At 42.0% G+C, this 28,000-nt stretch overlaps 1 protein-coding gene across 4 annotated transcripts; it reads right to left on the bottom strand.

The window, feature by feature from the left end:
* On the bottom strand, positions 1-27,080 carry STEAP3 (STEAP3 metalloreductase). 4 transcript variants are annotated; one of them, XM_070957051.1, is made up of 5 exons: positions 27,002-27,080; positions 8,789-9,283; positions 7,190-7,717; positions 3,708-3,869; positions 1-332 (listed from the first exon to the last, which is right to left on the bottom strand). In XM_070957051.1, exons 2-5 carry the CDS (start codon positions 9,272-9,274, stop codon positions 42-44), a joined length of 1,467 nt encoding a protein of 488 aa, XP_070813152.1. In that variant the 5' UTR covers positions 9,275-9,283; positions 27,002-27,080; the 3' UTR covers positions 1-41. The 4 variants fall into 4 exon arrangements, with proteins under 4 accessions (XP_070813152.1, XP_070813154.1, XP_070813153.1 ...); XM_070957053.1 differs by lacking the exon at positions 27,002-27,080 and adding an exon at positions 26,256-26,347; XM_070957052.1 differs by lacking the exon at positions 27,002-27,080 and adding an exon at positions 26,231-26,329.
* Between the last annotated feature and the right edge of the window lie 920 nt (positions 27,081-28,000).

Below are 28,000 nucleotides of genomic sequence, written 5' to 3'. Positions count from 1 at the left end.
TGCTTCTTGACAATTGTAATGGAAACAGAGGTTCATCAGCATCACACAGTGCTGCTGCTTTCTCCACTGGAAAATTCCCCAGATGCTCTCGGCAACGTGAACTTGACGTACCTGCTCCGCTCCCACCCACTCCTGATGCGCTGCAGTCTTTGGTTCATACAAGGAAAGTTGAAAAACAGCTTAGCTAGGATTATGGTGCATGGTACCAGGAGGGTGAGGGTGAAAGTGGGAGGCAGGTAAAACTTGTATTGGTTTTCATCAAAGGCTCTTGTCCAGCCGTAAGTCAAGGTGTGGAACGTGCTGATCACCAGAGCAACAAAACCGAGGGTAGACTGAAAAAAGTGGGGAGGAATAAAGACCTATTATTATTTTCTGTAATGTTAACTTTTATACTCTACTTCAGGGGTGTCAAACTAGATTTCATTGAGGGCCACATCGGGGTCGTGTTTGACTTCAGGGGGCTGGCTGGGCGTGGCCAGGGTGGGCATGGCCAGCTTGACGTCACTCGTGTCAGGGGCGCCTGTGAGCGCTCTGCCAGCAAAAACGGAGCTCGGGAGGGCTGAACTCTGTTTTTGCTGGCAGAAAGTTGCAGGAAGCCATCGCAGCCGAAAATGGAGCTTGGGAGCGCAGCCCTCCCAAGCTCAGTTTTTGCTGGCAGAGGCCCCGTGGGCCAGTCCTTCGCTGTTTCCAGGGCGGCCCTGCGGGCCTGATCTAATCACCCCACAGGCTGGATCTGGCCTGCGGGCCTTGAGTTTGACACCTCTGCTCTACTTCAAACATACATCCATACCTGGATATTTATCCTGATTCACTGCAGTCATTTATCACTGAATCCCTTGACTCAACAGAATTTAGTCCTGAGTAAACCCACAAGCAGTTAAATTACACATGAAAAATGTCCCTGAAATGTGATTGTATTAATTCTGTAGAAGTTAATGAAAACATAACTCTTAATTTTGTTAGGATGTAGTCAAGCCCTTTCCACAGTGGTGAAATCCAAATTTTTTTAGTACCGGTTCTGTGGGCATGGCTTGGTGTGCGTGGTGTGGTGTGGCAGGGGAAGGATACTGCAAAATCTCCATTACCACCTCACTCCTGAGCATGCCTTAGGCGCACGAAGCGCACGCTCACAAAACCGATTGTTAAACCTGTTGAAGCCCATCACTGGCTCTGGGAGGAACTCTGATCCCATTACCATTTGTAAACTGAGCATATCATGGATGCAAAAGGTTCAGTTCTGCCACTTCGAAAGACTTAAGTTACAGCTTATAACCTGGTAGAGATTGGTTGAGCTGAATGCCAGGTGTGCTTCAAATTGGATGGAGATAAAACTAGATGTTGGCCTGAACTCTCTCCTCATCAGCAGCCAAAGATGCGAAGGAGGCCTGGGTTTGCAATGACAGAGTCAGGGACTGTTATGAGTCCCAAATGATATAGCAGATTGCAAATCTGACTTGCTTTGCCTTTTAAAACAGTAATTTGTAAATATGCAAGGCTCTGACATATGTTAAAGCATCTTGCCCTGTGTTGAATTGTAATAGATGGATTTGGCCTTTCTGCTGGAGCACTGTTTTAAATAAGAAAGGGATGGAAGTTCATTCTTTTTTTTTTAAAAAAAGGAATCATTATCACATTTCTTCTAGAAATAAGGACTGAGCAAATATTATGAAGGAGCAGCAACTGGTAATATGAAATATTTGTTTTGATTTACAAGCAGTTGCCACTTGAGAGGCCTGAGGCTGGCATGGCTGAAAACTTTCACATGGGTTCAATTTCTGTTCCATAAATCTACACATAATAGACAATACGTAGCTAGGTTAACAGAGCTCTTGGTTCAAATATCATCTAAACCTCCTTCAGATCTAACCCAACATATATCTTGAATCAAATACTTATGTGGGGCAATAACTTTGGAGCCCTTGTGTGATGTAATCTTTTAGCAAAGCCTCAGCCAATAGAAAAAAAATTCAAGAGGATCAACCTTTGTTGGAGAGGGACATGAGTCCCTCTTTATTATTTATGTTGATAAATTTAAGCAAATCCATGGATGGATGGATTTCCCCTTTGCTTATATGCCTTAGTACGGCTGAATCCAGTCACTGTGACTTAACTGTTTCCAGTAATTAGAACAAAACCAGGGCTTTAGTCTAAGAAAGTGACTCAACAAGCATCCTTCCTGAAAGGATCACGGTATTTTCAGCTAGTCTTTTTATGTATTTCGCATTATCTTATTACACACAATGGTACCGCAGCCATCTCCGAAAGCGCACAAGGCTGTTTGGCAGGAAGATTCCTTGCCTGTCAGAGAGAGTCATTAGCATTGACCTTGAAAGGATTTTGCTTTTCTGGCTTATTACAGGAGTGCTGTAATCAGAACAAGAGCCCAGAAAGCCATGTCAGAGCAGGAAACAGAAAGACTAACCAAAGTGGATGTACAGAAGTAATTGGTGACATTGTTTGATTTTGTTAGGAAATTAGGACTTGTTTCAAAACCAGGAAAATCTATTTATATTCTGGGTGATTTTTCTTTTTTCTTTTTGCAGTGCTCTGGTCTTTTTCTCACAAAAGCTAAATCTCTCTCTCATTAAACTGGAACAGCTTCTTGCTAGGATCTCTTTTGAGGACGAGACAGCTCTGGGTAGCAAAAAACTCTCTCTTCTGAGAATCAACTGCTTTCATTCACCAGTATCCCTTTCTGTTTCCCTTGTTTTTTCAGCCATGGGGAATGCCTGCAACTTCTTCACCAGAGCAGCCTGCTGTATGTCAGTTAAGGCTGTAGTGAAAATCAATGTCTCTCTTGAAACTGTCAAGATTTCCTACAGGAAATCATGTTGGTACACTACAGCAGAGTTCCCCAACCTTTCTGTCTTGGCGGCCTGGAGGAGGGCGAGGGGCAGGTGGCTTTATGTGTGCATGCACAAACAGGGCTGCGAGCGTGTGACGCTTGCGGCAACGGTAGTGCCTGTGGCAATGGTAGCATCTGCACCACGCTCATGCAACGCTAGTGTAAGTGGGTGATGTGTGCGCGCCCACTGGCCAGCCACTCATGTGGCCTGGTGGCCAAGGTCCGCTAGTGGGCCATGGCCCACAGGGTGGGGACCCCTGCACTACAGGATCTTCTTGACACACTTGTACGCTTTGTGGAATTTTGCCATCACTGAAATATTCACCCTTGCTGCCAAAAGGGTCCTTAAAGATGTAAAACTGTTACTTCCCACCCCAATCCAGGGGAAGTTTACTGCAAAATCCCCATTCCCTCCCAATCAGCTGGGACTCTGGAGGCAGAGAATAGATGGGGGCGGGGCCAGTCAGAGGTGGTATTTACCGGTTCTCCAAACTACTCAAAATTTCCGCTACTGGTTCTCCAGAACTGGTCAGAACCTGCTGAAACCGACCTCTGACTTCAACTCATCTAGGCCTATTTAATGCAGTGCTGTGCAATCTTCGTGCAACTGGAAGATTCCCTGTAAAAGTCACAGGATGGTGGCTTGGAGCCATTCTACCCCCTATTTATGGGGGGATCATCAGCATGTTGCTTCTCCATTCAAGAGATGCTGCCACAGAAGATATATTCACCTATGGAGGTTAGCAACAAGGATGAATAGTGATGAAATTCTTTACGTGTATACTGAATGGACCTAAGAACACGGTCTCCTTCACCACCAGTTCTTTCTTTCTGGAGAACAATCTTGATCTGTAGCACTTACTTGAATGAAGCTGAATTCCCTCCAGTTGAGAGAGTTCGAGATGGAAGGGAGTGAGGTTATGGCAAGTAACGAGAGCAAGCCCAGAGCCATGATGCCAAAAGAGATGTATATCTCCATCCTCCAGACTTCCTCTTCCACCCAAGCGTCTGTTCTCTTCTCCATCTGAAAGAACAATGGGAAAGTCACGTTGAATAAACCAAGAAGTGGGAAACAGGGTGGCAAACTGAATAATGCTCAAGGGTGGACTTAATTTTCATATAATGTCTGCCAGCTGCAGGATATCTGGAAACTTTGGACAAAGGAAGCCTGTCCTTCAGCCAACATTTTTTCTGATGAGATACTGATTCCTAACCTCCATTTGACTTGAAGAAATAGGAGCGGGAAGTTTTCATAGCTGGGAATAGCCACAAGGGTTCCAACAGTCAGTTTTAGCCCGCTCCTTCCATTGCCCCAGGCAGCTTTACACAGCTCGCATACACAATGTGGGGCTGTTTCATAATCGTTCGTCAATGATAGTGAGGTTTAAATAGTTTAAGTTGGCACATGGTTAACTCCCACAACTGACGTACAAGTACTTCAGTTGTGCCACTGGCAATTAGCTACAGCTTCCTTCCTATTGCTCTTAATACTGCATAAAAGGAGTGTTCACCTGTGTTTTCAATGCAGTAGACTGTGTGTGCACATATTGGATTTTTAATATTGCCCTCCAAAAGTTTCCTTTAAGTCACTTATTGGCATCTAAGTGTACTTAGGGTTTTGCTTCTCATAGGCTGAATGGAACACACTTTCTGGATCATGTTCTGTTTAGAAATGATTTCCCTAGAGATGTGCATGTATCAATCCATCAATCAGCAACTATATATCTTGGCATAAAAATATTGCAAAGGAAAAGCTTCAGAGCTCAGTTAAACTTCGTAATTGTGCCATGTGGCTTAGGGCTGGGCAAAAACTTTTATCAACCAGCAAGATTTGACTGATTCCTTTTCCTGGTGGACACATGTGGCTTGAAGCAAAAATGTGAATTTGCTGCAGGCTTGTGTCTCCCACTTACCGTCACTTACCATCTGGTACCAATAAAAAGAGTGAATCCCACTTATAGCCACACATAGGTATCTGGATGAGACTGACAGCTGGATTGGCAACAAAACCATTATTCTAAACCCAGTCACATGTATAGAAGCCACCGAACAAGTTTCCCCATATTGTTGAAACACAGCAGAAAGGAAACAGAAGGTCTGTAATTCTCACCGACCTCTGGATGAATGTGCCAGCAACTTGGTGCCTGGAAGATCAAACCATTCTTTGCCATTTGAAAGATACAGTTAAAATGGCAAAGCAGCTCTAGTTTCAAGCAAAGACCACAAACATCACTCTCCGAATGCTGGACAGCTTAGGGGCTTAATGGGATTTGGTTTAAATGCTTTTAGGAGAGAAGTCTTCAGGCTAATGGGAAAAAAAACCTCTCAGAAATGGGATTTGTACTATATTACAGAGACTGACACTTAGCTCCTTCCATTTATTCTGTTAAATCAATGTGATTCATGACGTTTGTGGGGGGAGAGAAATAACTAGCATAAGAAGAGAAACAAACAGGCCAGGAAAGCTTGCCTGAGATTTATTTACAAAAATCACCAAAAAGAAACAGGAACAGAATTAAAAGCCGGGGTGGGGATATTGTGTTCCTAGCAGCAAATACAGGAAGGCGAATGGGCAAGGGATCATACAGGCAAGCTAGAATGGAATGAAAATTCTTGTTTTTCTACACTGCATCTCTTATTCACTTAAGTAGAACTGAGGTCTTCATTGGCATCAATGAAACTTCATCTAGTTTAGAATCTATATTGATAGGAAAAATACTTGTAGTTCAGGGTTCGAAGTATGGGGTCCTTGCTGCTCACTGAGTTTGGTAGTTTTTTTTTTTTGCAGGTATTTCATTACCAAACTAGATAATACCATCAGTACTAGATTCTGTATGTTCTGGCCAGAGCTGATATATGAAACAACCAGTGTTAATTTAGAAACTGGAATGAAATCATTCTATCAAAATGTTTCATAGAAATAATCTACTCACATCTTAGATTTTGAGGTTAGGTATACTATCTTGGCTTCCATATAGAAAGAAGCCACTTTTCTAACTCTCAGAAGGACACAAAGGAAAACCAGGAATCCAGTTCACACTGGACAATGCCTTCTGACCCAGCTTTCCTCCTACTGGCTCAGGTGAATGCTATGTCCAGGATCTCCTTCTTTTTGTCCTTGGAGAATGGGAATCTGGGCTGAATCATTCATGCCTTTGGGAAATGCTTGGAAGCCTAAGCTAGTTAGAATATAACAGCCAGTTTTCTGGAATACAGAATATAGACTAAGAATGGCTATGGAATTTTTTTGCTAATTTTGGGGATGGGAAATCCAGAAAATGAGAATGGAAGGGGATTAAAATCTCTTTCGTGTTTTGTTGCAGTTCTAAATAAGATAGCATGGTTAGTCAGAACAAAATGCCAGAAAGAACCCCAATTTTGTATCTTTTAAATGTACAAATGTCGCAACGATGGGGTCTTCGGTGCTCTCTGAGTTTGTTTTCTTGCAGACGTTTCATTACCAAAGTAGGTAACAAAATCAGTGCTAATGAAACATCTGCAAGAAAACAACCAAGCTTAGAGAGCACCAAGGACACCCCAGTTCAACCTTGAGCTACAAATATTCTCTTCTTTTGATTACAACTGTGGAAAAAGTGAATGGTGGGCAATTCAAACTTCCAGGGCTGAATGTGGCCTTAAGCTCTTCTAATCAAAGAAGCCCTTCTGAGAACATTCAAAAACTGTACGGCTAATCCTGATAGGAGCTCAATGAAGTGTTTTCTCTCCTTAAAGAAACAATCTCCAAACTCTTTCACTCCCAAATCTAAGTAAAAGCTCCCATGGCATTCTGATCCTGTCCATTTCGTATCACCACTCCACTGACTGCTGCTCCCATCCTGCCAAAATACAACTACAGATAGTCCTTGACTTATGACCATAATGGAGCCAAAAATTTCTCTTACTAAGACAGTTGTTAAGTGAGTTTTCCCAGTTTTATGACCTTACTTGCCACAGCTAAGTTAAGTTAGTAACCCAGTTGTTAAATGAATCTAGCTTCCCTACTGACTTTGTTTGTCAGAAGGTAGCAAAAGATGATCCCGCGACCCTGGGACACTGCAACCGTCATAAATATGAATCAGTTGTCAAACATCTGAATTTTGATCATGTGACCATGGAGATGTTGCTAGTCTCATGTGATAAAGGGTCATAAGTCCCCTTTTCAGTTCTGTTGTAACTTCGGTCACTAAACAAATGGTTGTAAGTTGAGGACTACCTATTCAGCCCACTAGTTAACACAAGGTTGTGGCAATTTGGAATGAACCAGTGGATCTAGGGATTCCTAAGATCACACAATGAAAGGAGTAAGCAGCCACTTTTCCAATCTCCTTCCTAGGGATACCGTACCTGCTTGACCGCCTCGTTGAGCAAGAGATAGCGGTGGGACCGGCGCATGGGTAGGCACAGACTGTAGACAGCATGCAACGCTGCGCAGAAGAAACTCAGGAGGCCTATCTGCTTCCGGTGTTGTAGCCACTGGTCAAGCCAGTCAGGGAAACGCCGGTACTTTGTGCAGTGGTACAGCTGAAAGATGGCTGCGAGCACTCCAGGAAGGTAGACCAGGGAGAGCATGACGTAGGCCACGCAAGGCAAAGTGGTGTTGACGATCTCCACAGGGATCTTGTAGAATTTGTTCTTCTTCTCTCGAATGTAAGGATGCAAGACTTGCCGGATGAAGTTGTAGGTGTAGAAGCAGAGGAAGAGGCCCAGGGCCAAGAAGACGGGAATCTTCCAGGCAGGAAGGAGACGCAAGGGAATATTCTCTATTTCCCGAGCTGAGAACAAGGCACCCATGTCCACTGGGCTGAAGCCCAGGGCATGAGCAATTTCAGCAACAGCCTGTTTGGCTTCTTGGTTGTCAGAGCAAATGAAGACCTGCAATGAAAGGAGGGGGGGGGGAAACATCTGGGAAATTGTAAACAAGAATCCCCAGGCAATGATGCAACCAAAGCAATCTTAACAGGATAGTGTTGCCTAGCGGTTAAGGTTTTAGATTTGGACCAGAGCAGCTCAGTTTTAAATTCCTATTCAACCATGGGATTCACTGCTGATTTGGGGCCATTTATTCTCTTTCACTCCAACCTACCGCACAGAGTCAAATGAGAGGAAATCCACTTGTATACTGTAGACAGGATATAAATGTGAATGTATGGGTGGGTGGATGGATGGATGGATGACAACACCAGCAGCAGCAGGAACAGCAGTGAAAAATGATTTACCTAACAACTTTTTCTTTTCTGCTCCTGGATGCCTTTACGTCCCATGATATATATATATGAGCATCTTATATATTTTATTGGTTGCCCATCTTATGAGCGCCATGTTGGCAGAGGTAGAGCTCAGGCTTCAGAAGCAGGAGGTTGTGAGTTTGATCCTTGGTAGCAGCAGGTATTTCTTTCTTTGGGAGCAAAGAGAAATTATCTGCTGTGAACTCTGCGTAGGCATCAGGAAGGGCATCCAGCCAGTAAATGCTCAGTTCCATTCAGTCACCCTGATTCCAGCTCGATGCAAGGGGTTGTTAAAAGAAAAAAAATTGGCTGCCCATGTTACTACAAGATAACTGATGACTTACAATCATACATATATGATGGTGTGTGTGTGTCTTTGTGTATATATACACGTACACACACATATATACACATACATACACAGTATATCATAAATAAATGAATCCAATTGCTAAAAGTCAATTACAAATGGGGAGGGGAGGTGGGATCTGTTGTTAATTGTTCAACCTCCTCCATTGGGATCTTCCCCCATCACAGTAGAGATGGTTGATGCTTTTCCCTTTTTCTCAAGCTAAATTCACAGTCTCTGATGGGTTTGAAGTGTATGCAGAACAAACTGGTTAAACATACTATGACTTCTTCCTAGGAAGGGAGAATCTCAGAATCCCAGAGACGCCGGTATGTCCACAACGTACCAAAGGGGAAAAAAACCCATTACCTGTTTGTTCCCATCTCTGGGACCTGACTGCAGGGTCCAGGCTGAAATGACGTTAAATCCTTTGACCACAGTGCAGGTTGGCAAAATTGAGGCTAGATACTCTGCATTGGATTCTTTGTGATGATTTATTTCAGCATTGTTGCTAACATCCACCAGTACTTTGCCAGAAAGCTCGTTGTTGAGGTCACAGAGCGTGGTGTAGTGTTCTCTGAAAATGGCAACAAAGATGATATCTGCCTTCTTTATGGCGTCTGCCTGGCATGTTACTTCAACTGCAGAAGGAAAGAGGCTAGTGTTGCGCTTCGGGTTCCGGCTTCCGACCACCACTTTGAAACCTGAGCACACCAGGCGCATAGACAAGGAGCGTGCAAAGTCGCCACTTCCCAGAATCCCAATTGTCCTGCTCCCAGCAGCCGGGGCCAAGCTTAAATTACTGTCCGTGTTCTGATGATCTAGCAGTGGTTTGGCCATGTCGCCTCCTGGCATCCCGTAAAGCTGAAGCAAATAAACACAAGGTCATATCAAACACCCACATTGGTTATTTTCATGAAGCATCTGCTTGATTATTGACAGTATATAGCTTAAGTCCCACACTGAAAGTTCTTTGAACATCTCAAATAATAATTTAAAAAATCAGAATAATTTCTTTATATCATGCAACTGTATGGTATAAAGTTAAGTGCTAAATGTTGTTATAAGCCTAATCAGTAAATAATTAAATCAGGCTTCAGAATTTGTCATTAAAATTCTGGATTAAGCTTAATTATTAATTCATTAAAGAAGAACACACCTACTTACAAACTTTATTTAAACTTACTTCTAAAATCTTTAGTGTTTCCTGATGAAGAGCTAAATTTTACTTTAAAAGCAAGTCTTAATACGATTTTATAAATACACAATGTTTAACAGAATATTTTTAGCACTTGAATAAGTATGAATTAGAAAATATTACACATTTCCACGATTAGCTCATAAGTTTCATGATGTTTCTATGCTTATTAGTTTATTTAAAACACGGTCCAAGAGCCTTTATTGTTTTTGCATGATCTTTAGAGAAAACCTCAAAAACTTATCTGCAATAAAGATTCTGGAATAAATATAGATTAGCATTGAATTTCATAATATGAAACCCCTGATTTGAGAAGCCATTCCTGTAATTACAGCAGAAACATTCTTACATTATACTCATTTAATCCAATGAACAAAATTATCAGCTTAAAAAACAGATCAGTTTTTGAGCTCTATTTCAAAAGTTCCTTTTAAGAGCACTCTTAAAAGCTATTCTCTTATAGCAGGCATGATTGACATGCAGTCTGACCTTGGACTATAACTCCCATTATCCCTCACTACTGGACATGTTAGCTAGAGAAGATGGGAATGAGAGTCTAAGGACATCCTCAGAGCTAATTGTTGCCCAGTTCAGACTTCAAACAAACAGAACCTTATCTGTCTAAGTGAAATTAAGATATATAAATATTCAGTAATGTCAAGATAGAATTTACCTAGAGATTTGTCTCGTGACCCAGCGATGCCTCAAACGTGCAAGCTGTTCTCCCTACGGATAAGAAACTGTCCTAGTCTCTTTTATAGTCTGGCACCCGTGTTTTGCAAACTGCCATTCAAAATGAGCAAGGGCAGATTTGCAAAGTTTTAAATTAAACATTGTGCTCTCTTGTTTTGATAGGCCAAGACAATGGATGATGCAATACATCTAAATCTGAAGCATTACACCCTTTGAAAGTGTAAGCAAAAGAGTGGTATTTTCAAAGGAGGGGGCTAGCTTAAGTCTGGACTCTCATTAATGGTAGATTTAACTAAGACCATTGTTTGAAGTCAACATGATTAAGACAGCTTGTTCGAAGATCCTTTATAAAGGAATGTGGTCTAGTACGGCTTTTTAAAACAGGTGAGTCAGACACCATTGGTGGTCCACTAAGCCTTTATTTTTGCTGATTCATATGCAGTGATTATCTGTGGCAAGACAGTCTTGGATATACAGAGATGACTTGTTCCTGTTTTCCAAAATTGGAATTAACGTAAATCCAATGAAAATGACTCCCAGTACCATTTGTTCTGATGCTGTTTGGAACTCATATGATACTGGTGGGGAAAGAGCAAGGTGATTTTTTTTTTAACCCAAAATGTTTTAATTGCAATCGCTTCTCCTTTCTTTCCAATCACAGGAGTAGCTAGAAGGATCTGGCATCTTGGTCCAGGCAGAGAGAATTAGCAATGGCCCTGGGAGAAATTCTTTAGTGGGTAAACACAGACAAGATGGTATAAAAACTAAAGATAAAAGGCTTCCTCTGTCCAGTCATGTCCAATTCTAGGGGGGCGGTCCTCATCTCCATTTCATAGCCAAGGAAACCAGTGTTATCCGAAGACAATTTCTGTGGTCATGTGGTCAGCATAGCTATATGCCAAAGGCGCATGGAACGCTGTTACCTTCCCACCAAAGTGGTACCTCTTTATCTATTCTCATTTGCATGCTTCTGAATTGCTAGGTGGAAGGGTATTCATTTTATTTCTTTGTAGGGCTGCATGGATATATGGATAAAGTGTCCGTTTTTCAAAATGCAGTTTTTGAAATATTTTAAAAATAAAAATCACTTTTAAGAGCAGTCCCAAAATTACCAGGAGTGTGATACTGATGGGAATTTTTCTGCATTTGGGATTATGGTTAGGCAGTTGAACTTGGGGTCTGTATCATACTAATTTATACTTAGCTGGTATTATTATTTCATATACTGATATTGTACACCTTGAGGAGCCAATAGTCGTTAAGGCACCACCTAGAAACTGGGACATTATGAGTTCTAGTCTTACCTTAGGCATGAAGCCAGTTGATGATTTTGGGCCAGTCACTGCCTTGGAAGGAGGCAATGACAAACCACTTCCAAAATCATTCCAAGAAAATTGAAGAGACTTTTTCAGGCCCAGGAATGAAAATCTCACTTGGTGGAATACACCCAAGAAAAGAATCTTGAAACCTCTAAGTAGCTTGTACTCAAGTTACATGAAGGACTGCTTTTTTGCATTCTTAGATCAACAGTAAATCTATTTTTCAAACCTACTGGTAACAATCATTACCCTGTTGGTAAAATGGAAGGAGCAGTGATGGATCCGCATTTATGGAACTCAGTTTTAGTAGGTATACGCAGGGCTCCATTCCCACATCAAGCTTTTAAAGCTTCCCAATATTTATTTTGATCCTGCCTTTGTTAGTTTTTATAAATACCTCAAGCAACAACATTTCTAACAGTCCTTCCTCCTCCTATTGTTTCCACACAATAACCCTGTGAGGTGGGTTGGGCTGAGAGTGTGTGACTGGTCTAAGATCACCCAGCTGGGTTTCATGCCTAAAGTGAGACTAGAACTCACAGACTCCTGGTTTCTAGCCTAGTTATTATAGCATATATTTAGTATTTCTTTATCTGCTGCAAGTACTATGCAATTCTAGCTGTATTTTATTTTTTTTAACAAACCATGTTATGAACGATTAGCTCATTCTGAATTATTTTTCTTAATGCTGTAATGCTTTATGCTTTAAAAAATTCATAGTTGATTATTTATTGTAAAAACATATACAGGGAGCTATCTTGGGAGGTTTTATTCTAAATGGCAGTCTACAAATCTTTTAAATAGATAAATAATTACAGACTATGAGAGAGGTAGCCAAAACAGTCTTTATAAAAGGAAACAACTTTGGAGAGTTAAGCTTTTATTGTTGTTGTCCAATGCAGCAGATATTTCAGGATATTTTAATCTGCAGCTCCTTATTGTTGGAAATATAAAGGGGAAAACAACACCATCCGGCACCTAGCAAGTATGTTGTTTGGATACAAAATAAAAGAAACCAAATTACTATACAAGAAAATTGAAGCGTCAGAACAGTACAGTTTCCCTGAACATGGATGACATGGATCATCTTAAACTTAGATGATGACTTGGGTGTATGTATTTGCAAGTTTTTCCATGAGATTATTAAGAGCTTGATGGAACCATTGAAAATTAGTTTAATCGCTTATCTTCGGGGAAAGAGGGAGAGAGAAAAAAATACTGATAAATACAGCTAGTTCTTGACCATAATTGAGTCCAAAATTTTTATTGCTAAGCAAGATAGCTGTTGAGTGAATTTTGCCCCATTTCTCAATCTTTCTTAAAAAAAATTGTTGAGTGAATCACTACAGTTGTTAAGTTAGTAATATGGTTGTTAAGTGAATTTGGTTTCCCCATTGACTTTGCTTGTCAGAAGGTCACAAAAGGTGATCACATGACCCCAGGATACTGCAACTGTCATAAATATGAATCAGTTGCCAAGTGTCCAAATTTTGATCATGTGACTATGGGGATGCTGCAACGGCAGTAAGTGTGAAAACTGGTCATAAGTCACTTTCTTTAGTACCGTTGTAACTTCAGTCACTAAACAAATGGTTGTAAATGGAAGACTACCTGTAACTTCTATCACCTCACTTTATTTACTTGATTTATGACCAATCACTTAATGACCATTCAAAGATACGATGGATTCTAAAAAGGGGACCTATGACCCAGATCCGAAGTTACGATGATCCATGGTTATGTGACCCAGTTTAAGGAGCTGAGCAACACAGCTTCCTTTATGGCTGTTGGCAGCATCCCATGTTTTACAACACCTTTGCCAAATAGCAGCACATTTCCCGTTTTCAGCAAAACCATGTCTATAAGAAACCAGTGGTTTGCTTAACGACTGCAGCATTTACTTAACAACAAAGTCATAAAGTTGGCTCATGTCACCGACCCATTTTTAAAACTGTCATGACATAACAACCATTATGGGCAGACTCCGTTATGGTCGTATGTCAAGAACTACCTGTATACCTCATGATGGAACTCAGACCTGTGTATTCCTGACCATTCCCTTGTGTATTTCAAAATGAACATAAGGTTCAGTGACTTGGGTCTCCTATGGGTGCGAAGGGACACCAAACTAAGCTAAGCAAAGTTAGGTATGTGGATGGAAGACAGCCAGAGAATTTAAGAATTGTCAACCAGACAGGGAAATCTTAAAAACTTCTTGAAAAAAGCAACAACAATCAACTTTAATAATGCTGCTAAGAAAACTATATTATATAGATCAGTGTTTCCCAAACTTGACCCTTTGAAGATGTATGGACTTCAACTCCCAGAATTCCTCAACCAGGCATACTGGTTGGGGAATTCTGGGAATTGAAGTCCATAAATCTTAAAATAGCCAAGCTTGGGAAACACTGATATAGATGCATCCACGATGTATGGGATGGACACGGGATCAAGTATGGAATACCATGGGATGACTTCAGTTTGAAAAGGAGTTCACTTTCTTTTACGTATCTGAAGTCAAACAAAAAAAAAACACACAAGATAAAATTCTGGTTTAAGAGTGCATAATTTTGAATGACTGTTGCCAAATCTTGCATATTAGGAATTTTCATGTCTTTATTTCTTATGTGGGTGTGGTCCTGCTTCTCTATTTTCTGCCCTTGACTTTCAAAGTTTTCTATTACTGAGGCAGGATTGCAGTACATTTCTTTGATGGCTTTGGAAATGGGAAGGTTTACAAGAACAGGCCATGGCTCAATGACCAAGTACTTTTTTTTTTTTTTAATTTGATTTATATGCCACCCTTCTCCGGAGACTCAGGGCGGCTTACAATGTGCTCAGCAATAGCCTTCATCATTTTGTATATTTATACAAAGTCAGCTTATTGCCCCCACAAACTGGGTCCTCATTTCACCTACCTTAGAAAGGATGGAAGGCTGAGTCAACCTTGAGCCTTGGTGAGATTGGAACCTGCAGTAATTGCAGGCAGCTGGTCTTAATAACCAGCTTAATAACGGTGCCTTAGACCACTGTACTACCAAGGCTCTTTTAACCTAGATTGAAAGAAAACCAAACAAGGTCATCCTTGGCTAGTCCCTGAATGGGAGACTAGCAGGATATCGCAAGCTGTAGGCTGGGCTGAGTTACTGAATGAAAATCCAGAAATGGCCTATCACTGTTATCATATAACATCAACTTCTCCATGGAGTCACCAGGATAGGAATCAAACTTGATTAAGAGAGACTCACTTTCCCTACCTCCATACATTGAAATGTTCCCAAATCCTCACATATAGCTCACAATATTGCCTGGATGCTTAATTAAATCCTGGCACAATAGGATGAATTGCTACCAGTCCAGCTAGCATATAGCAAATACAACTGGGACTAAACCAGAGGTGATATTCAGCTGGTTTGCACCGATTCACACAAACTGTTGGCGGAAATTTGGCCAAGGTCGCCAAACCGGTAGCGATGGCTGGCTGGCCACACCCCCAAACTAGTCCCTCGGTCGCTCGCCCTGCCCGCCATGTTCATCACCGCCATGTTTTTCACGCAAGCGCATCCCATTGCCTTGCAAGTCCAATGGGATGTGCATGCACGAAGAACATGGCGGTGATGGCAGCAGCTTTTTCCGCGACCTCCGGTACTTTGCCACTGCAGCTGCAAAATGGCTCTCAAAGAGGCGGCGGCTGGCTGCAGGCTGCCAAAATCTCCGGTCAGCTTTCCTTCCAGACTCTGGACCAGCCACCGTGGAAGTAAACGGCCCGAACAAAGAGGCGGTGGTGGGGGAGGAAGCGTGGTTAGGGCCAGGACTGCTAAAGGAGGGGAACCGGGGGCAACTGGTGATGGGAGGGTGGGGGTAGATAAGTGGAAATTCCAAACATTTTCCTACCTTTTTCTGTGGGCGTGGCTAGGTGGGGGTGGGTCATGTGACTGAGTGGGCGAGGGTGACGTCAAGTTGGCCACGCCCAGTCACATGCCCTCTAGCCACGCCCACCAAACCGGTAGCGAAAATTTTTGAAACCTACCTCTGGACTAAACAACTGCGCCACACACACACACACACACACACACACACACACACACACCACATTCTGTTTAGTCCAACAACCGAAACTCTAATGTTTGGTAGTTTACTCTCTAATACTGTTGTTCACTGGAGCACAATATCCACATTTAAGGCATATTATATAACTTACTGGGTATAAATATTCTGTAGTTGCTTCTTTAGAAGCAGATAAGGAGTTAAGGAGTGATACTCAGCATTCTCTTCTGTACTGACACAGCTACTGAATCCCTTTGGAACTGAATCATTTTTCTACAGGTTTAGCTAAATCTGCAGATTAAAACCATAAATGTTTTGTTGTAGGCAAGACACATTCACGGCCATCTGCAAAGGTTGCTAGCAAGTAAGCAGGCACAACAAAGCACCAACAGGATACAACACAACAGCCTGCTTTTGGCACACAAACACAGGCTGCTTCCTTGCCCACATTAGCAACCGCTAATGACTGATCACTTAAGGGTACTTTCAATGCATTTGCTTCTTTCTTTTTAAAGGGCAGCAGGCAATTTACATGTTCTTCCCCCAAATTCTGCGCTGCTTCTAGGAAGTCACATATTCCAAAGCAAGCCAAATCCCGGATTTTCTAGCAGAGAAAATACGATACGTGTGGCTGGTGGACTAGCTGGAGAGATGATCAGCTTGATGCTCTAGGGCCTTATGCTGTCCTTGGCCTAATTAAAACAGCCTCCCCCCCACCCCCGTGACTAATTGAGACCGCTGGCAAAAGCTATTTGCCCCCTTCCTGGCAGTCTTTAGAAGAAAGAGTGGAAAGAAAGCATGAAGGGATATGGAAGGAACGAAGGAAATCTTGCTCATATTTGCCATTATCGCCATCGGCTTTAAAGCCTCCCACCGATGGCATATGACTTGATGACCTGGAGGTCGGAGTGTGTGTGTGAGGGGAACCGGCCTGCACACACCGGCCCGCCACTTGCGCAGCCCAGTTCCAAACAGGCCACAGCCCAGTAGTGGGCTGCGGCCTGGGGGTTGGGGACCCCTGGCATATACCCTTCCTATCAATCCCATGAATACACAGCCCTCAACAGGAAAATGGTCGTTCACCCTGACTGGTTTGATATAATTGATGTAATCATTTATATTGTAAGTTCCGATCCCAGTCAAATTGTATTCACTGTTCAAAGGCGGGGTGCTCTTATTTTTCTAAAGGCTTTGTTTAGCTCTCCTCACTGCTCAACGCCTCCTCCTTTCCCCGCTATCCCCGAGGGCACCTTTTTCAACTTCAGGTGCTTTATTTTGGCACCTGAAGTTGATCTGTTTTCCTAGGCACGGTTTCTATTCAAATTTATGACCTAACATGTTTTGCCTCTAAATAGCAGCCGGAAAGTTGTGACATCAGCTCTGTTACCACTAAATCTCCCGAAAGGAGTCAGTGCAATGCCAAAAAAGGGATTAGTGGAAAGACTACAAAAGGCTGGTAAGAGGTCCCATTTATGCAGAAGGGTGAGCAAGCTGGTCCTAGCAAACCCACTCTATCATCCAACATCATGAATCCGATAATAGTCCTGTGGGTTGCCATAGCAAAATCAAGCTTAGTTTCAAGGGTCATTATTATTATTGAGTTAACTAGGCCTTCGGATATACTGTATTTATTCATCCCTTAAATTATTTCCCTGTGCCTGTTTGCAAAATATTGTTGCTTGGCTAACTGTTTCCCAAGCAATTATACCCTTGTTTTTCCGAAAATAAAACCGGATCTTATATTAATTTTTGCTCCAAAAGACGCATTAGGGCTTATTTTTTGATTGGGTCTTATTTTCAGGGGAATACAGTACTAAATGCATCCGTCTGGCTGAAGACCTTAACTGGGGCTTATTTTTGGGGTAGGGCTTATATTACGAGCATCATGAAAATCATGCTAGGGTTTATTTTCCAGTTGGGTCTTATTTTTGGGGAAATACGGGAGGATCTTGCTAGGTTAGCATACATAAGAAGCCTGGCTTTTTTCTAGCCTAAGCAGGATTTAAGAAATCCTGAGACTGGGTCCACACATGCTAAACCAATGTTATAAAACATTCTTTGCCCCCAAAAATGATTGCTTAATACAATTATCTGACTCATAGCACAGTGAGCCACAAATCATCCAAACCTATTTAGCATAGTCAGGTGTGTTTTGTGTACTAAACCTAAAGAAAACTAGAGACACATGGAAGAAAGTTAAAGCTTGAATTTTACAAAAAAGGAGTGAAGAAATACTGACACCATATTCCTAACTGTAGTTACAACTCATGTATGATAAGGGATCCTGACTCTGTAAGGGTCCTGGTTCTCTTCAAAACTTCTCTACTAACAGGGAAACTCTAACTCATCTCTAACTCCCTTCCAGGTCTTCAGTTTCTTAAGAACTGATCTGATCTGACTAAGCCCTGATTTACAGAATTTGGCAGTATAGTCCTTGACTTATGACCACAATGGAGCCCAACATTTTTGTTGCTAAACAAGACATTTGCTAAGTGAGTTGTGCCCCAGTCTATCTTTTTTTTTTGCTGCAGTTAAGTGAACCACTGTAGTTGTTCAGAGAATCATGCAGATATTAAGTAAATCTAGATTTCCCCATTGACTTCGCTTGTCAGAAGCCAGCTGGGAAGGTTACAAATGGTAATCATGTGACCCTGGGACAGTACAACCGCTACAAACACATACCAGTTGCCACGCGCCTGAATTCTGATCCATGATCACCATGGAGATGCTGCAATGGTTGTTAAGTGTCACAAAACCCGGTCATAATTCACTTTTTTTCCAGGGCTGTTGTAACTTCAAACCATCACCAAATGAATGATTGCAACCTGTACAAGGCTAGGGTCTCCATTGCAAAACATTGCAGAAGATTCTGTAGAATGTTCCTACTGGATCCTCAGTATTTAAAAAATTAGCATGGCAGCAAAATTAATGTAGCATTGTCAATCTATAGCTTGAAGATCAATTGGCTCACTATTAGCTTTATTGATAATTCCCACAATTGACTATCCTCATGTGTATAAATATCATTTTGGACAAAAGCTATTGAGTAATTCAGTCTGTCTGTCCACCCTGTTTCCCCCCAAATAAGACATCCCCTGACAATAAGCCCAATTGGGCTTTTGAGCGCATGGCAATAAGGCCAAGCAAAAAAATATAAGACAGGGTTTTATTTTTGGGAAAAAACGATATTTATCTATCATCTCATTTATATAAATAACAGTTAATTTCTTTACTATTAAATAATAAATAATTATTTATTATATTATTAAATCAATCAATTGCCACTTTGGAAAAAGTATTTTGAGAGAGCTGTGTACTTAAAGGGAATAAATTGAGGGCCATGGTGTGTGTTTTGTATGTGTGGATGGGTGTATTGAATGAAACCATGAAACCAAATTGGGTGGGAACATCTATTCATTCCCACAACCCTCTCGTCTCTCTTCTCTTCCAAACAGCAGGTGCAAGATTTAAAGTTAGACCCTATCCCTCTTTTTTGTCTGGTCAAAAAAATTAAACTTGACTTCTTTGCCCTGAAAAACAAAATTGAATTGCTATCTGATTGCCAAGAAATGCACAAAAGCAATTACCCCAAAATCCTTTTTCATAGTCTAACTCCTTAATCCATATTATTTTGGATTGAGAGGTGGGGAGTAACTGCTTTTGGGAAATGTTTTTCTATCCAGATAATTGCTACTTTATAACTTTCTATTAACAAATCTTTACTTGATGAATCATTCCGTTGACAATACAGCAATCCTTTAAATGTAATATATAAGTTATCTAAATTTTTGATGAACTGTTTAATTTATGCAATCAATAAACAGCATTCATCCAGGTGAAAGACCTGTTGTTTTGTATGATCACTGTTATTTTTTTTTCAATAAAAAATAGTACAGTACTATAGGAATAAAATGATAAAAAGGTTCAAATAATAGTACAAAAAAGTATTATGGCAAATCAGAAGTATTTCATAGTTGATTCAATTGCTTATCTTGGCCTTAATATTGATATGGAAACTTGGACATCTTTCATTTAGTTTGCAAAATACTTTTTTCTCTTTAGATTTTAAAGGATTCTCTTAAATTATTTTTGGGGATCATTGAGCTGTCGATAATAATCTGAAAAGGAGATAGATTTAAACTAATTCTCCCATGTGGGGGAAAGACCTCGACTGCTTCCATCACCATGTTCTCAGCAAACTGATAATTCAGTTTAAGTTTAAAGGTAACTTATTTGGAGAGAAAATGTGGTCTTTCTTTCAGTTCATTTAATGACCATTCAAAGTTACAATGGCACTGAAAAAGGTGACTTATGACCATTTTTCACAGTTACAACTTTTGTAGCATCCGCATGATCATATGATCAAAATTCAGATGCTTGGTAACTGGTTCATACTTATGACCGTTGCTGTGTACCAATGTCATGTGATCACCTTTTGCGACCTTTTGACAAGCAAAGTCAATGGGGAAGCCAGATTCACTTAACAACAAGGTTACTAACTTATCAACTGCAGTGATTCACCTAACAACTGTGGCAAGAAAGGTCATAAAATGGGGCAAAACTCATTTATCAAATGTCTCAGGTAACAACAGAAATGTTGGGTTGAATTGTGGTCGTAAGATGAGGATTACCTGTATTCTTGACCTACACTGCAGGGCTGCTGTGAAGGTACATTTCACTCCACCCCACCATCTTCATATGGAAAAGTTAGCAAAACAGATTATAAATAAGTAATATGGACTTAGCTGACAATCAATATATTTCTGCCGTTTATATATTATTCAGAGCATTTATACTCTGCTCTTCAGCCAGAAAGGCTTTCAGAATGAGATTTCTTTTTTGCTACTGAAAGCTTCTATTGGACTGAATTCAAAATGTGAACTGATCTGTAAACTTGGATGCCTGAGCTGCATTAGATAATAAAACTGGGTCAAAAAGGGATTTGTGGAAATTCAGATGTTCCCTGTTCCCTACTTTTGTTGTAAAATTACCTATCCCATTGCTTACAAAAAGGCTTAGGTAGAATTGATCGTATTTTCCATGATGCTTGTTTCTGCTCATTATGGGTAATCAAGTAAGAGAGGCTTAATTGATCTGAAGTCCCATCTCTCTGGCATTCTTTAAAGTTAAATCTCTTGGAAATTTGCCCAGTGACAGTAAAGAAACAAAAATCAATCGCCCTATTAATTTCTAATACGAGGTAATATATGACTGATGCTTCCTGTTGCTTTTTATCTTAGTTACCCAATTTCTGTACCTTTTTACTCAACATAGATCAGCCATGATTTCAGTGTCACAAATACTGTGTCTTAATATTGCAGTTATTTATTGACGATCTAGCACTGATATGTTTGCTGAATTGGGCATAGCAAATGAAACACTTTTTCCAGAATTCTCATTGTGGATTATTTTCTGAAAATATTTTATGAGAATTTAACTTTGCTTCTGGGAAGCGATGCCAGAGAGAAGTCAGTGGGGAAGCTGGGGGGCACCTGTTGGTCCAAGGCTAGCAAGCAAGCAAGTGGCTGTTGCTGGGTGAGAGAGGAGATGAGGGGGTACATGGGGTTGTGTGAGAGGTGCTGGATGGTTGGAAAGTGTGTGTGTGGTGTGTGCCACATGATTGGGGAGGGTATACTGTAGGTCAGGAAGGGTGCTTTGGTATCCACAAAATGTGCGAGTTAGGTAGGGCACACGGGAGGGGGTTGATAGTATAGGCTGAGAAATGGGGGGTCATGAGGATGTGTAAGAGGTGCTGCACGGGTCAAGCAGGGTGGACAGTCAGGGGGACGGCACAGGTCAAGAAGAATCAATGGGGGTCACAGGAGAATGTGACAGGTGTCGTGCAGGTCAGGGATGGTGTGTGGGTGATGGCAATATGGATTCAGAAAGTTGTTTGGGAGTGTGCAAGAATGTGCATGAGGTGCCATGCAGCCCAGAGATGGTGCACAGGAGGCTGGCATTAGTTGGGAAGGGTGCATGGACTACCCAAGATGTGCTGCACATGTCAGGGCTGATGTGGATTGAGAAGGGTGCATGGAGGCATGCAGGAGGTGCCGTGTGGGTTAAGGATGGAATATATACCTGAAGAATCAGTGGATAAAGGTTTTGGCAACAAACTGCACTGTATCAAGCTGGATGGGAGAGGGAAGAAGAGGTTCAGGATAGCCACACCCTAGAATCTGTCAGGATGTATCTAGTAGGTTAAAAAGTTATAGCTTTAGTTTGACAAAACTCTGGTCATTAAGTGTTAAGCAAAATAAAATATTAAACTTGACTGAATCTTGTTGGGTTCTTTGGGCTTGGCCTATCATGGGGATGAGCAAGAGATCCTGTGTGAGCCAGGGAAGGCACATAGGGTGACCTCCGCTTTCCATTAGGCAGGTAAGTGCTGAGTAGGGGAGGAAATGGGTGACTGGGAAAATGTCTTAGATTGTTGAAAATGCAGATCACTTGACTGCAGGAGCAGCTCAGTGGCACAGCAGCAGCCACAGCTTCTCCAAATGCTGGGTCATGGGTTCCAGATTTTGGACACATTCTGTAAGTTAGCTTACTTGTGGTTCCCCGATTCAAAAATTGTTGACCTATGATGCATTACTTTGTCCAAGTAAAAGTCATGACGACAGTTTTAGTAGTATACAGCTTGTTTCCTTGTATAATTACCAGTACAGTCTAATACTTGCTTTCTCAACAGGGTGAATTCCCATATTAGTCCATGTTCGCGTTGGCAATCTTTACAGTGTTTCTGGCCCCTTTACTTTTTGCTATACATATATTTCTGACTTTCAAAATAGCACTGATCAAATACTGATCTTTACTGTGATCAGCCCAATAAAGCCTAATACATTAAAAAACAAACAAAGATAAGGTCGAGACAATTTAACACTGTTATGTTACTGCCTCCTCCACTCTATTTGGCCTTTTTTTCACTTTAAGTGGTTAGAAAGAATGTTAAGACAGCATATAGACCAGTGATGGCTAACTTTTGCTGTCGCGTGCCAAAAGCGGGGGAAGGTTGCCCATGTGTGTGCCCACACCCATAATTCAATGCCCCCCACCCCTGTGCATGCCCCCCCTTTTAGCACATGATGGCACAGTGAGCCCGGTAGGCCCGTTTTTTCACCCTCCCCAGGTTCCAGAGGCTTTCTAGGAGCCTGGGGAGGGTGAAAACAGCCTTCCCCACCCCCCGGGAGGCCTTCCGGAGACTGGAAACAGCCCATTTCCCAACTTCTGGTAGGACCAAAAGGCCCCCAAATCAGCTGGCCAGCGCACACATGTGCGCTGGAGCTGAGCTATAGCAACGCTCGCGTGCCAACTGATACGGCTCCGTGTGCCACCTGTGGCACCCGTGCCATAGGTTCACCATCATGGATATAGACTATAAGCCAGAACTATTTCTGTTAGGCAGAAAAATATGATAAATGTCTTGACAGCAGCAAGAACTGTATTTGCACAATACTGGAAGAATGAGGAAACACCAACAAAAGAAGATATAATTTTAAAAATATTAGACTGTGCAGAAATGGACAGATTAACACTGAAGATAAAAGAAAAGGAAGACACAGAGTACTATCGAACATGGGATTTGTTTTATCAATGGTTGGATAACAGAGGTAGAAATTAGGATTTTAAAGAGTATTATACTATGTAAGCAACTGACTCAGTACGCTGTTTACTAAGCACTTATTGTATGTAAAGAAAATATATATAAATAAATGGGGGGGGGAGAGAAATGGTTTATTTCAATTTAAATGTTCTTAGGAGAAAAGATCACATTCCTGTAATAAATGCATATCTGCCCTGGCTAGAATAATAGTTAAGAGAGTGTACCATAAAGACTATAATGGCAAATGGAAAGATAACTGATACATACATTCATTAACTTTCTTCAACTAAGCAATTTGTCACACCTGATCTCTAACCTCCTCTGCCCTTACATGTTACCAAAATGTATCTGATACTCTTTCCTCTTCCCTTTTCTGAATCTGAGGGACCTTTGGAGATCTTAAAGATAGTATGACATTTCTCCTTCCCCAAGTCTGTTGGCCAACATCGTCACAAATTGTTGTGTACAGGCATTGGTGCAGGTGATATGGAATTATATCCTGCAATGAACTGGCCAAGAGAACTTCATCTTATTCCAGGAGTAATTGTTACCATAGAGCCATTCTGATACACAGGGAGAATGTGGGACACTTATTGTCACAGATACCAAAGCAGCTAAATGGACGTCTTAAGAACACTGAAACTTAGAATCGATCCATGTATCCTCCTGCCAACTGTTAGCAACTACGAGAAAAAAACAGTAAATGGAGCAGTTTTCAACTTTTTCCTTTGAAACTAAGGATGCAAGATCTGCCTTATTGCTACTTTTTTTTTTCCAAAAAAGAAGTTTTTGAAACAAGTTTTTTAACAAAGGCAAAAAAGCTCGAGAAGTACAATTTTTCTGACAAAATTCTACTCTTTTTAACTTACAGTTTGGCCATCGGCATTTTGCCATGTATAACAACCCATATAAACATTTGTTCTCTTAATCATTAGCTTTTTTTGTTTTTTTGCCTTCCAGTCAATGTTGATTCCTGGCAATTGCCTGGACAAGTCTCTGCTGGGTTTTTTTGGCCAGATTTTAGAAGAGATTTGCCCTTGTCAGCTTCCTATGGCTGAGTGTGTGTGATTGGTCCAAGGTCACTCAGCTTTGCTTTGTTTTTAAGGTAGGACTAGAAGTCACGGTCTCCCAGTTTCTAGCCTGGTGCCTTAATCACTACACTACACTAGCTTTCAATCATTAGTTTAGGCCAAGTGTCTCAGCCATGGTGGCTTGAAGAGATATGGATTTTAACTCTTACTCAGCATACTGACTGAAGAATATTGAGAGTTGAAGTCCACACATCTTAAAGCTGCCAAGGTTGAGGAACATGGTTTAGGCAAAGAAAGATGTTGCTTGTAAGATATACTCGCAGGCATAAGGCAAATTCTTATCAAGAGAGGTGCAGTAGAGAATGTTTGATGTCTGATAATTGATTCTTTTGTGACCACATTTAAAAAGTTAGGAAATATTTAAGAATTGATGGCAGAGAAATTCACAATGAGTAGACTGAACATACAGAGTTTTTTTTTTTTTAAAAAAAACTTCTTAAATGAAGTTTTTCATCCATAAAAGCTAATGCCAACCAGCATGGCCTAAAATTTGTAGTCTTTAACAAATCCTGATGTTACCAAACTGGGAAGGCTAGTTTATGCCACAATAAAAACATTTAGAGGGGAATCAATGGAGTGTTTCATTCAAAAGCTCATCTTTTCCCTCATATTACTTTCACAGGGTGAAAAATCTCATGCCTTCCTACTCTAATCCACTGTTCACAATAGGTATGAAATAGCAGCTGATAGGTATAATTTTCTCCACAATAGTTTAATCCAGCATTCAGGCAGTTAAGTATTTTGAGTCTGCCTTGCTCAGATGCCACCATCTAACTCTGCTTTGTGGATTAAAAAACAACAACACACGATGTGATTAATGTTTGAATGGGGGACCACCCGGAAATCATAAGGCTGCAAGTTAGACTGGGAACTTAAAAAAAAATATCATGGAAAAGAGCAGGGGTAAACAACTCCCCTATTCTTTCCAACAAAATCAGGTCCATGATGAAGTCATCAGAGTCTTGGTGGCGCAGCAGACTAAAGCACTGTTAAATAACACTAGTTGCCTGCAATTACTGCAAGTTCAAATCTCACCAGGCTCAAGGTTGACACAGCCTTCCATCCTTTCGAGGTAGGTAAAATGAGGACCCGGATTGTGGGGGCAATAAACTGACTTTGTATAAAAAAGAACACAGCTTAGGGGGGTGGGACGAAAGCCCTACTAAGAAGGTATATACAAAAGTATGAAGGCTATTGCTTAATGCATTGTAAGCTGCCTGAGTCTCCAGAGAAAGGCAGCATATAAATCAAATCAATCAATCAATCAATCAATCAATCAATCAATCAATCAATAGAGCGAGCCCAGCAGTTATTTTTTAATAAATCTTGCTAATACACTTAGAACTTAAGACTTAGAATAACTTTGTCACTTTGAATATACACTAATCAACTTACATGAAAATAAAATTTCGTTGCCTAGAGCTCTCAATGGGTCTCCCCTTTGAGATACAGAACTAACTGAAAAAGTAGGCGTTTTTAAAAATTACCTACTCTATTGACGTATTATCCTCACTGTATTCCTTCCTTGCCATTGTTTAGTTTTACTTCTGTTTACACTCCTTCCATTTTTCTTCCTGTTTGTTATTATAAGTCACCCAGAGTAGCCCCCACGGCAACATATCAAATAAATTTAATAAATAACGTAAACGTAAAGCTTTTTACTGGAAACTTTTTCCCCCCTACTACTGGGGCAAGGTCGCCACAACAGAACGAATCGAGGCAACACAGCCTACTTTTACTATAGAAAAGTAATCCAGGTGCACCGAGTGGAAAACGAGGAGCAGGCGACGGAGTAGCGCTACAAGCGATATACACCCCAAGACCGACATTCATCCCAAACAGGTTTCAGGTAACTCTTACACCGTCGCTTTAAAACGGAACCCACCACAAACCGGACCCTGCTACACACAAGCTTCAGAAAGCGGAGCCCGGTAAACGGCCCTCTTTTTATCTTGCAGATGATTCCTCTAAGACTCGAGAGCTGCCGAGCGATGAGGCGGGGAAGATGAAAAAGAAAAAAAACTGACTCTTTTTTTCCCTCTTTCTACACGCCAGACTCTTTGAAATAGGAAAATCATGGCTTTTAGAGTAAAGCGGAGAGAGAAATGCAAGCGTGGAGAGGAGAGGAGACTTGCCCGGAACTGGAAGGCGAGGCGAGCTAATGTGGAGAGCAGGAGGGTGAAAGGGGGGGGGGGGGGGGAGACAGACATCGAGACGGGATGCGTCTCGCAAAGCGTGTCTCGTTTGGGGTGCGGGGGGGGGGGGGGAGGCAGCTGGTTGCGAAGCCCTTCCATTGAGGGGCGGCCATCCATTGAGACCTGCCATTGAGGGGCGCGGCCTGTGGCTCGCAAGGGGACCCGAGGAAGGGGAAAAGCGGGGTAGGAGGAGGAGAGGGCAGCGTCGCCTGTCGTCCGGGCCCTTTCCGGCGCCTTAGGGGCTCCCGTTTTGAGCGCCCCTTTCCCCTCGCTTTTCTTCAAGCGCTCGCTCCTCGCTCCCTCCCTCCCTCCCTCCGCTGGGTCTTCCACGCACGGCCAGCAAATGGCATTCAGCCACGCAGCGACCGAATCGGGAGTCCAAGCCCAAGGGACGCTTTTTCGTGGTTTCCCCCGCTCGGGCTGCTGTTCTACTCACCGCTCTACGGGGTCCGTGGGGGGCAGACGGCGAAGCGAGGTTGAAAGTGGGCGCTTTTTTAAAATATATATATTTTTTTATTTTATTTGGCCGCGCTCGCAGGGCGAGGGGATTAAAAACGGCGGACTCCTCCCCCTTTCTCCTCCCGCCAGCTCCGTGTTGCTTTTCCCCGCCTCACTCCACGAGCGAGCTCGACCTGCCTGCCTGCCTCGTTCGTTCCTGATCCGGGGCTGGCGCCGGTGCACGTGTTACGTGCGTGGGGGGCTTCGGCCTCTGTTGGGGAAGTACCGTGGAGCTGCCCCCTTCGTCGCCTCTCCCGGGATCCGAAACGCTGGGGAAAAGCGGCCGGTGGGTGGCTCAAAGCCCCGCCGCGCTCTCTTACCTCTGGTGGGACGGTGGATCCTGAGCTCCGGCTCCTGGGATACGAGCCTGGCTTTTTGATTGCTTTATCCGGAGAAACGCGCGTGTGCAAATGGCGAACAACCAGGTTTAATTTACAACTAGGCAAAGCTAAATTAAATAATCTCCCCGAAAGGGAGCTAATTATGTCGCTCATTCGACCCAAATCGGGTTTGGTTTGCAACAGCTGTGTCTCCCCCCCACGTCTTGCGGGGCCAATAGATCTCAGGTGAATCTCTACCTCCGTCGAGATACTAAAGAGTAAAAACCCTTTGAGCTCCGAGAGATAAATGCAGTCAATATTATATAAAAGTTGTGTGCAAAACAAAGGGAGCCTCTACGTTGATTTTGAAAAAGCTGAGCGGGGTCTGAGTTGGTTTCTCCTCGGGAAGGAGACCACCAAGAAATCCAAGGCTGGAGGGTAGACTCGCAAATTAATATCACCACCACTAGAAGTCAGCATAGGGAAGCCTCTTCAGTTTGGCTCCGAAGAAAAGCTTACACGGAGTTGAGTAGCTCAACAGGGACTTGAGGCTGGGGAATGCTGTTGCATATTAAAGAAAATCATTTTGATTAATTGTATACAGTCTCATCTCAGGT

Source organism: Pituophis catenifer, unplaced genomic scaffold (genome assembly GCF_029215685.1).
Source record: "Pituophis catenifer annectens isolate HBS135680 unplaced genomic scaffold, rPitCat1.0.hap2 SCAF_1, whole genome shotgun sequence".
Taxonomy (NCBI): domain Eukaryota; kingdom Metazoa; phylum Chordata; class Lepidosauria; order Squamata; family Colubridae; genus Pituophis; species Pituophis catenifer.
Note: the sequence above shows the minus strand (reverse complement) of the source record. Positions and strands in the feature narration are given on the sequence as shown.

Bases quoted from the DNA above. Each gene is read 5' to 3' on its own strand.
- STEAP3 (XM_070957051.1), bottom strand. From the start codon at position 9,274: ATGCCAGGAGGCGACATGGCCAAACCACTGCTAGATCATCAGAACACG. The intron at 3,870-7,189 runs GTACGGTATCCC...TTGTTCTTTCAG, and splicing joins TCAACGAGGCGGTCAAGCAG to ATGGAGAAGAGAACAGACGC. The intron at 333-3,707 runs GTAAGTGCTACA...CACTTTTTTCAG, and splicing joins GGGAATTCAGCTTCATTCAA to TCTACCCTCGGTTTTGTTGC.